This window comes from Lampetra planeri, unplaced genomic scaffold (assembly GCF_965212315.1).
Source record: "Lampetra planeri unplaced genomic scaffold, kcLamPlan1.2.h2 scaffold_1555, whole genome shotgun sequence".
Lineage (NCBI taxonomy): Eukaryota > Metazoa > Chordata > Hyperoartia > Petromyzontiformes > Petromyzontidae > Lampetra > Lampetra planeri.
The window spans coordinates 17,414-28,160 of NW_027614282.1; the positions used below are offsets into that span (position 1 = coordinate 17,414).

General features: G+C 41.4%; 1 protein-coding gene across 1 annotated transcript; it reads right to left on the bottom strand.

Moving 5' to 3' along the window:
• Positions 1 to 4,101: 4,101 nt before the first annotated feature.
• Positions 4,102 to 8,291, bottom strand: LOC144739544 (fibrinogen-like protein 1; the record flags this gene model as incomplete). The annotated part of the gene is given in 8 exon segments (XM_078622484.1): positions 4,102 to 4,300; positions 4,420 to 4,484; positions 4,486 to 4,608; positions 4,788 to 4,876; positions 5,146 to 5,243; positions 5,319 to 5,478; positions 5,579 to 5,747; positions 8,230 to 8,291. Coding segments are annotated over 8 exon segments (965 nt in total), but the record flags the coding sequence as incomplete, so codon positions are not given.
• Between the last annotated feature and the right edge of the window lie 2,456 nt (positions 8,292 to 10,747).

Consider the following 10,747-nt stretch of genomic DNA (forward strand, 5'->3'; position numbering starts at 1 on the left):
TAGAGTGATAGAGAGCATTCCCAGAGGAGAGAGAGTAGTGATTGGAGCAGACTTTAATGGCCATGTAGGGGAAGGGAACAGAGGTGATGAGGAAGTGATGGGCAGGTTTGGCCTTAGGGATAGGAACTTGGAAGGACAGGCAGTGGTAGACTTTGCCAAGAGAATGGAAATGGCAGTGGTAAACACCTATTTCCAAAAGAGAGAAGAACACTTGATAACTTACAAGAGTGGAGGCAGGTCTACACAGATAGATTATATTCTATGTAGAAGAGGTCTTCTGAGGGAGGTTAGTGACTGTAAGGTGGTGCCAGGAGAGAGTGTAGCCAAACAACATAGGATGGTAGTGTGTAAGATGGTGATGGAGGTGAGGAAAAGGAAGAGGGTGAAGACAGAGAAGAAAATCAAATGGTGGAAATTGAAGAAAGAAGAATGTGAAGAATTCAGGAAGGAGGTTAGGGCAGTGCTGGGCCGTGTTGAGGAATTCCCAGATGACTGGGACGCTACGGCAACAGTGATTAGGGAGACAGGTAGGAAGGTGCTAGGTGTGGCCTCAGGACAGAGAAAGGAGGACAAGGAAACCTGGTGGTGGAATGTTGAGGTTCAGGAGAGTGTACAGAGAAAGAAATTAGCAAAGAAGAGATGGGACAGTGAGAGAACAGAAGAGAACAGGCTAGAGTACAAAGAGAGGGCAAGGGAAGTGAAGAGGGAAGTGGCCAAGGCCAAACATAAGGCATATGAGGAGTTGTATGAGAGGTTAGATACAAAGGAAGGGGAAAAGGAGTTGTACAGGTTGGCGAGGCAGAGAAATCAGGCTGGGAAGGATGTACAGCAGGTTAGGTTGATTAAGGACAGAGGGAAGAGGGACAGAGGGAAGTGTCATCACCAGTGAGGAAAGCGTGTTGAAGAGATGGAAAGAATACTTTGAGGAATTGTTAAATGAAGAAAACGATAGGGAACGTAGGAATGAGGAGCCAGAAATGATTAGGAAGGAGGTTGATCAGATTAGAAAGGATGAAGTCAGGAAAGCTTTAAAAAGGATGAAGAGTGGCAAGGCAGTTGGTCCAGATGACATACCAGTGGAGGTATGGAAGTGTTTAGGGGAAGTGTCGGTAGATTTTCTGACTAGGTTGTTTAACAAAATATTAGACAGTAACAAGATGCCTGATGAGTGGAGGAAGAGTGTTCTGGTACCAGTTTATAAGAAGGCTGATGTACAGAGTTGTAGTAACTACAGAGGGATAAAGTTGATGAGCCATACCATGAAGGTTTGGGAAAGAGTAGTTGAAGCCAGGTTGAGACAGGAAGTGGAGATTTCTGAACAGCAGTATGGTTTCATGCCTAGAAAGAGCACCACAGATGCAATATTTGCACTGAGGATGCTGATGGAGAAGTACAGAGAAGGTAGGGAGAGCTGCATTGTGTTTTTGTAGATTTAGAGAAGGCATATGACAGGGTGCCAAGAGAGGAATTGTGGTTTTGTATGAGGAAGTCAGGAGTGTCAGAGAAGTATGTTGGCTTGGTGCAGGACATGTATGAAGGTAGTAGAACAGTGGTGAGGTGTGCTGTTGGAAGGACAGAAGACTTCAAGGTAGAGGTAGGACTGCATCAAGGATCGGCCCTGAGCCCCTTCTTGTTTGCTTTGGTTATGGATAGGTTGACAGATGAGGTCAGACAGGAGTCTCCCTGGACTATGATGTTTGCAGATGACATTGTGATCTGTAGTGAGAGTAGGCAGCAGTTGGAAGAGAACCTAGAAAGGTGGAGGTTTGCTCTAGAGAGAAGAGGAATGAAGGTCAGTCGTAGCAAGACAGAGTATATGTGCATAAATGAAAGGGAGACCAGTGGAAAAGTGAGGTTACAGGGAGCAGAGGTGGTGAAGGTGCAGGAGTTTAAGTACTTAGGATCAACAGTGCAGAGTAGTGGAGACTGTGGAAGAGAAGTGAAGAATAGGGTGCAGGCAGGGTGGAACAGCTGGAGAAAAGTGTCAGGAGTGATTTGTGATAGAAGAGTTTCAGCTAAGGTGAAGGGAAAGGTTTACAGGACTGTGGTTAGACCAGCTATGATGTATGGTTTAGAGACACTAGCGATAGGCAGAAGACAGGAGGCAGAGCTGGAGGTGGCAGAGTTAAAGATGCTGAGATTCTCTTTAGGAGTGACCAGGATGGACAGGATTAGGAATGAGGTCATCAGAGGGACAACACAGACAGGAAGGTTAGGAGAAAAAAGCTAGAGAGGCTAGATTGAGATGGTTTGGACATGTGCAGAGGAGGGACAGTGGATACATTGGTAGGAGAATGTTAGAGATGGAGTTGCCAGGTAGGAGACAGAGAGGAAGACCAAAGAGGAGGTTTATAGATGCAGTGAGGGAGGACATGGAGGTAGTTGGAGTCCGAGTAGAGGATACAGAGAACAGGGAAAGATGGAAATCAATGATTCGCTGTGGCAACCCCTGAAGAGGGACAGAGCCGAAAGGAGAAGAAGAAGAAGATGAAGAAGTTATGGTCACAAATACAATTTGCAAAAAATACTTAAGATATTATTATTCTTGATAAAGTCATAGAAGGATTTTTGGGAAACAAAAGACAAATAATGAAAGTAAAAATGAAAGAAAATAATTCTTTTTATCTGGGAGACAAAGAAGAAGTCTAATAGACAAGTGTTTGTGAACCCTTTGTTCATGAAATAAACCATTAAACCAATCATTATTTTTATTTGAAAGTTGACCACAAAACGAATTAATGGTAACAAATCCCTCCAGTATGGAATGAATAAATGAACAAAAGACAGTCACAGATAGACACAATGTTGTATTATTTATCAATGATTATATGGCAAGTACCAAAGCTGCATGTGCCTGTATGCATGCAAATGTAATTTGTTACCAATACTCATCTTGTGTTCTATGTTATTACTTGCATCATTTTTAAGAAATACATCTGCTATCTTTCTGTTATTCCAGAAATTAAGTTTACTTAAACAACCTTTCTTCAGTGTGGAGTTCAGTTCACTTTATGCTACTGTCTGTTCACTAGAAACACTCCTGGTTCTTATAATACTGAAAGTATTTAAACTCAGCTCAGTCCAACATTTCTGTCTGTGTCTCGCACACACAATATCAGATTTCCCTTTTCTTCACAAAAACAGACAGCTGTGAGCATGCACTACTTCCCTTTTCACAAATGCTGAGCATACACTACAAAGGTTGATAATCTAATCTACAACTACGACTACTACAAAAGTATGGCTCCTTTTCATGCTGAGATTTGGACCCTGTGTGGCCCCTCTAACTCTGCTCTGCGCTTACCTCCAAAAGAGAAAACAATGGAGGGAGGAGGTCAGGGGGGCTCTGTCGTGGACAAAACGTCAGACTGCCACATGAGGATTGCCTTTCATCTTCTGTTTCGAAATGCAGAATTTACATTTGCAATTCTCAAGTCAATAAATTATTGTAAAAAGCATGACAAGGGGGGCCATAAACTAGGGGTGCCCAAACCAGTCCACAAGGGCCCCCGTATCCTGCAGGATGTAGATGTCACCTGCTCCAACACACCTCATTCAAATGAGCAGCTTGTTGTCCAGTCCTCTGCAGAACTTCACGGACATTGATTCAGGTGATCAGGTGTGTCACATCAGGGTGACATCTAAAACATGCAGAACTTCTTCCTTTCATTAGGATCCTTTTTTTCTGGAAGTTGATGTACCTTCACTCTTTATCATGACGTCATCACATAGATAGATGACCTGCGTCTCCTAGCCAACTGGGAGGTGCACTGTGCCCCCAGCATAGAGCAGTCTGAAGCATTGCAATATTGTGATTATTAGACTAATAACATTTGCAAGGAATGCTTGGGTTCATTTTCTGTATTAACTATTACTCAACTGATGCAATATAAGCATTAATGCAAATACAAGCATACTAGCAAGAGTATGAGAGCCCCATTTGGGAGTAGGTGCCAGGTTGATCCTTTCATGTGTACGCTATAGGTAGGATGATAAATTGTGATTTGGCTCTTTTCAAATTTAAATAAACCAATAATAACTTCATTTTGACAGCTGGTCGAGTCAAAATAATCAAGCCAAAGCTATCGGATCATGTGTGATCTACGAGAGTGTCTGATGCTGAACAGAGTTTGGGTCATCACTGGGGTCCATTTTGAAGTCCATACGCCGTAGTTTCATGATGCTCGTCTTTAGGGAGTACCACCATCCTTTCCAAGTGTACCAAACTATGCCGTCATCTGTCAGCCCGCTGTAGTGCCCACTGGGGTAGTAAAGACCATTGAGGTGGGCAGAGTGACACCTAGGGAGCAATGGAATGAATTATTCAGGCACTGTGATAATGACTGGGGGCATCAGACTGCATCGCATGGGGACAGAGCAGAAACTTCATTCAAAAATTGTATAAAGAGAAGAAAAAACCTGTTGAACCACCAGCCTCCTTTGTCTTCTTCTGCACAATTTCTATTGTAGTTATCATTGTCCCTTGTCGTAGGTGCTAAATTTCATGCCTTGGTGACTGGCCCAGTCTGACACACCAACTTGATAACTTCCAGAAAGAGCATCTCCAGCTGTACCCATGTAATCTCCAAAGGTAAGTCTGTAGTGATCCTGCAGGGAGAGAACGCGAGGAGACGAGAATTACTAGCAACACAGAGAACAGAACACACAAGAATGCACTTTAAACTGTATATTCTACAGTTTATTACATCTCTCTCTCTCTCGTTTCTCTCTCTCTCTCTCTCTCTCTCTCTCTCTCTCTCTCTCCCCCATCTCTTTATAATCAACACCTTTTCATCTGCCACTTTGAAGTTCTTGTACTCTGCATAGTGCTGGTTACCATCAAAGTCTTCCAGGTTAATCCTCAATGAATAGTTTTCTGGAAAAACGAGAGAAAGACAATTACAGCCCTCTATAGAAAAGGTATGTAACAGGCACATTATTTAAATTTTGGACGAAACAAGACATTTCCATGCCCAGTTTTGCAAAAACAAATTAAGCAGAAAGTTTCAGACCCTCTTTCACGTTTGTGGTCTAACTTTGTCAACACTGTGTGGGTTTGGAAGTTGTATTATTGTCAATGTAGGAAGTCTAATTGTCTTAATTTTAAAGAATCACAAATGTGACATGTGTAGAAGTGGTTTTGACCTTGTGCAGTGATGTAATGCAGGTTGTCATTGCCAAGCCAAAACTCTCCTAATTCTGCAGCCATGTCTCCGAAGCCATTCTTATACTCCACCCAGGATCTAACAGATGGACGAACAGATGAATATATATTATTCTATTCAGAAAATGACAGTGAAGAGACATGACAGGCACACCTGTTGAATCTCTCTGCTCCATCGATTCGTCTCTGGATCACAGTCCAGCCACCTCCTTCACTCATGTCACAGAAGACTTTAATAGGAGATGGGCTGCTGTGAGGTTTGATTTCGTACAAACCACTGACTTTTGAGCCAGAACTGAATAGCTGGGAACAGTCTGCACAGACAAAACACACATTCTCTATTTGGTATATTCCACTTTAAGATATTTTGAGAAACATTGTCCAAATGTTGTCAGTTCTGGCGCCATGACAAACCTGTGTACCCTGTGTCCTGGCTCTGGTCGGGTTTGGCCTTACTCTTTTGGCCAGGTTGGTTGAGAAGTTGAATTCTGTGTAGGAGGAGTTCTTGTTTGTGAAGCTGACTCCTCAGAAGCTTCTCCCGTTCCCGCAGATGAGCCACCTCCTCATGGCAGCTGTCTGACTTCTACATGTACGCCCATTTAAATCAGTATACAATACTTACTCATTTAATATTGAAATACAGATAGAGTATAGTCTATGTGCAAACAAACATCCTAACTGTCTCAAGGAAAGGTCGTTCCTTGTCTCATAAGGAAAAGCACATAACACAAATAAAAGCTACATAAAGCTGAATGTAAAATTGAAAGTGGGACGAACACTCCAGCAAACCCTGCATTGCGCCACACTGGACAGAAGTCACAATGAAAGCTAATGTCAGAAAGACAGACAATCAATGGTGCTGCTGGCATTATCTTTCTTTTAGTATTTCCCAGTAGTTTTCCTCTGCCAATGTTTAAAACCAGAGCAGGTGTTGTTGAATTCTTACTCAAGTTGAAAGCATCAATGTCAAAACCAAATAGTATAAATTAGAGGAGAAAAGTGTTTGAAGCCGTGGGTTTGTAGTTTCCTCTACTTTATTCATGTTGCAGTCTGTCACTCAGTCTCACTGAGGGTTCGTGTGAGTGGGGGTGGTGGGGGCGGGGTAGTGTATTCTACTTGTCCCTTTTGTCTTTGCGCTCAACATTAGACATATTTTTTATTTGTTTATTTGTTTGTTTGTTGTTATGGTAAAGTAACTCCAGTACAACGTGCATGTAAACAACATAATTGCTGCTAAGGTTTGCTGGAATCAGTCTCACAGCTTCCATAAGTCTATGTCTCAACCCCAGCACACAGATAACCAACACAAACCATACATATGGAAGATAGAAAGCAATAACATATTTTCAGATGTCTAAAGTACATAAACCAAATGAGGAGAGACAAGAGATATGTAACTTAAAAAATAACCATTTTTGAAACCAGTGCAAGTCTGGCAAAGGTATCAAATCTCTGCATCCATGTACAGTACTTACACAGAGAGTCTGGGAGCAAACCATGATGACCATCAGTCCTGTGAACAGCCGTACTGGACGAAACATTCTTTTTTTATTCAGATCTTACAGCCCCAAAAGTATAGAGGACAGGAAACGATGACTTCTCCTCAGAGTTCTGATGCATCTGTTCAACACAAGATGTGTTCAGCTTTCAAGATCTTCTCCAAGCTTGGAACAAAACAAAACTACGGCCAAGAAACTGTCAAAATACCTGATTCTCTGCACTCGTAAAATAGAGAAAATATGTAGGGAATGTTTCTTGCTTTCCAAAACTTTGGATTGAACCTCTTTTTGTGTGAAACACTATATCTACTTCCTAAATGACAACAAAACTTTATCTAAGGCTGATCAGATTAATATGCAATCGTCATGTAACTGTGACAATAAAGAGAAAAACTGCAAAGACAGGAAAGTTTTCTTCCAGTGACAGTGATTATGGGCTTTTGTGGATGATATTGCAATGTTACCAACAAAGTGTTTTTTGAAAAATGACAGTACACAATTCTGTACTGTCATGTTTCATTTAAATAAAAGTAAATAAAATGTGCAATTAAAAAAATTAAAATCTTCATTCTCTGGTTGAATAGCAATTATGCATTTTTGTATTTTATCTCCCCACTGTCTGCTGAACCAGATGTAAGTCTGATTTCCGCTGGTTACTTTGAAATTCTCTTCTTCTGGTCACCGTCCCATCAGCCTTCCCTGAATGGAGAAATTATTGAAATTTATAAAAATGCAAAGAGTTTGTGCTGCATCTGCTAACTAATGCTCTGGATTATACCACCATTACTACCACAAATAGCAGATAAGTACTGATGTGGTCAATTGCCTCTTGTAAAAATTAGAAAATATACATCACCCATTATGTCTACTGAGTCAGTCTGGTGTGACACCTCAGGTCCATCTGGTTGAGCATCATCAGACTTCTTATAGTAATACTGTTGATCAGGGGGACCAAACCTCTGTGGGCAAACACACATACTCTTAGGATTTCACCCCCCCCCCCCTCCCCCAAATACAACCACCACCACCCGCCCCACACATACACACACACACACACACATAGCTGACTGCACCTTATCAGGCCACATGATGCTAATGAAGAGAATAATGGGAAGTCCGACAGTGAAGACATAGAGACCCCAGAGCCAAGGACGCTGATGGGCTGCCAATAGGAGGCTTTCTATAAGGCCAGGCTGAAAATGAGCATACTAGCATGTGTAAATCATTTGACTACATACAGGGATGCAGGGAAACAATCAGTCTTGTCAGCATTAATTATTTAGCATTATGCTTTAAGTTCATACTTCATTTGGTTTATTTGTGTATTGTTGTGTTATCTATAATCTGGCGCAAGCATCTGTTCATATTCACATTTATGATTCACATATTTGCACAATGTTGTTTTAAATTATTACAATTTCTGTGATAATGTGTATGGGTTTATTTCAAACATGCATATATGTAGAGCAATACCTGTAAATAGATGTCACACACTTCATTCTCTTTGATAGACTTTTACGAGCAGGCATTGTCAGACTCCTCTGTTCATCTAAACCAGGGGCTTACCTGTGCCACAGCAGACACCGGCGTCACACTGACCACGAGCAACAAAAAGCTGAGCTCCATTGCTGAAATAATCAAAAAGGACACATGTTCACACAAATTTACTGCCATAAACACGACTGCATACTGTAAAACAAACACATACAGTGTGAAACACAAACACACATTCTGAGGAATGAAGAAAGTAAAGAAAGTAAATGTCCTCAATTGCAGGAAATAAACATGCTGTGCACACAGGAGGGGGTGAGATGTGTGACAAAAGCCAGAGCCAAAGGAAAGAAAGAAGAGAGAGTGAACAAGGAGATGAGAAGTACATAAAATATATATCACACTGTGTTGTTCTACCTTTTTAACACTGCAGTTTCCACAAGCTTCCTGGAGGTCACTTCCTGAAATTTCCCAGTAATGTGAAGTCGGACTTTGGTCCCAAGTGACATGGTTCATGCCTGCAGTGCTGACCACATTATAAGGATAGGGCACCTACCCCCCCTTCCCCACACACACACACACACACACAAGACACACACACACACACCAACACACGCATGCATGCACACACACAAACACACATACACACTCTAAATCAGAAACGGAGAGACATACAAAAGAGAAAAAGGCAATCAAGCAATGTAAAACTGATACAGTTATCTATGTCTGACTTCAAGCGAGCTGCTGATTTGACTTATGAAATGTGTGGCAATCAGAGACACATGACAACCTGTAATGCTCAAAGATGAAAGAACACAAAGTGGAGAGTGTGCTTTGACTGAATTCTGATCGTGCCATGTCATGATTATCTCTGCAAAAGGACGATATATCTTCTGCTGTGTTTTAACCATTCATTTATCTGCCTGTCGATCTGATTGTTAGCAACTTTACAGGAAAACTGATCTCATTTCATACATTCTTACCACAGAGGTCTGTTGACCAGGGAAACCCCATTCCATAGGGTGAATCTCATTGTTGTGTGGATACAGGAATGTTCCACTACTAAGCCTATGGTGTTGCCCTCAAGTCCCTGGAGATGAAGTAATGGTTAACACTAATGCCTACAGTCTTTAGCCTAGTGGTTAGTGTCTTGGTCTCCCAGGCAGCATACAAGGTTTTTAAGTCCAGCAGAGTGAAGGGAAGGCAAATACACAACACAAACTAAAGTGAAGAGGTATTTCATTTCAGACAGACACATAACAGTGAGTTTGCCCAGAGTGTATGAGCCAACTACATGTATGACGTGAATTCATGTCTGATCATGATCTTAGAGACACCACTAGGTGGCAGTGTTACAATTCTTACGCTTAACTATGACAACTTCAGCCTTCGGAAAATGTAAAAAATGTTTGTCTTTTTAAAAGGATAATGTGCGTAATGTTGTGTTTGTGCGTGTCAAGTGTGTCATATTATAAACACACCTGTACAAACACACACGCAGTCTGCAAAACAAATCTATGAGGAGTTAAGCATCTTTACACTTAAATTAAGTTTTTCCAGGTTTACTTGCTTCATTCTGATCATAAACTGTGCGGGTGCTCTGCTTTGTGTTCACGGTGTCTTCACTGTCCTCTGTACGGTGACTTAAATAATTTAATTAAAAAAAAATATACGTGTGTTGATTGTGAAGGATGTTTTGTGTGTATTTTCCAACTGTATCTTGACATTGATGAATGTTCGTTCAAACTTCCTGATTTAATTTCTTCATAATCCCTTAAACAAAGCTGTCAGGACAAATTTTAGTTTAAAAAAAAAAAAAAGTTGCTCGGTGGCGGAAACATGCAGTTGCAGTTCAGCATTTAGCTACGATGGGGGCGTTTCCGAGTTGGCCGTGAAGGCAGCAGCTCAGAGCAGAAACAGGGCCGGATTGAAACGGATAATCCAATCACTCGTCAATACCAGCGCTGATGTCTTGGCTCCAGGCTATGAAGGATGAGTTCACTCTGAGGCCCTTTGAGCTACAGCAGACACAGTAAGTAACTCCACACACAACTTCGCATGTGTCGAGAAAAACTTTTGCTTTGTTTTGCGCACAGATGCGTCAATGCACCGCTGAGTGTTTGATGGACGATCGATCTGCTTCTTTGTTGCAATTTACACTGGATCAGGAATCGTGTGCTTTTGTTTCATCACTGACGGGCCATTCTTGTGGAATCGTATTATTCGTTAGTGTCCTTGAAGCACGCATAAGTGTCAGTGTTTATGTCAAGGAAAACCTGAAATTATATTGTTTTAAATATTTCGAGTCGGAAAAATTAAAAGCGTTTTCATATGGAAATTCTAATGATGGATTTATGTCCTCTTCCTACATCATTCGTCACAGTGATTGACAGAAACTGTAGCTGTCAGTCTGGTCTGTCCCATAGAATTCCTGTGTTCGGTTTGTGTGTGTGAGAGTTTTGTGGTTTAACTTCTGTTCAGACTAAACCAGACAGTCACCATCTAAAACCATCTGCCCCAGTCGAATTACCCCTGAATCAACATAAAATGTATTTTGTTTGATTCTGCATTCATGATAGTTCATAACAGATAG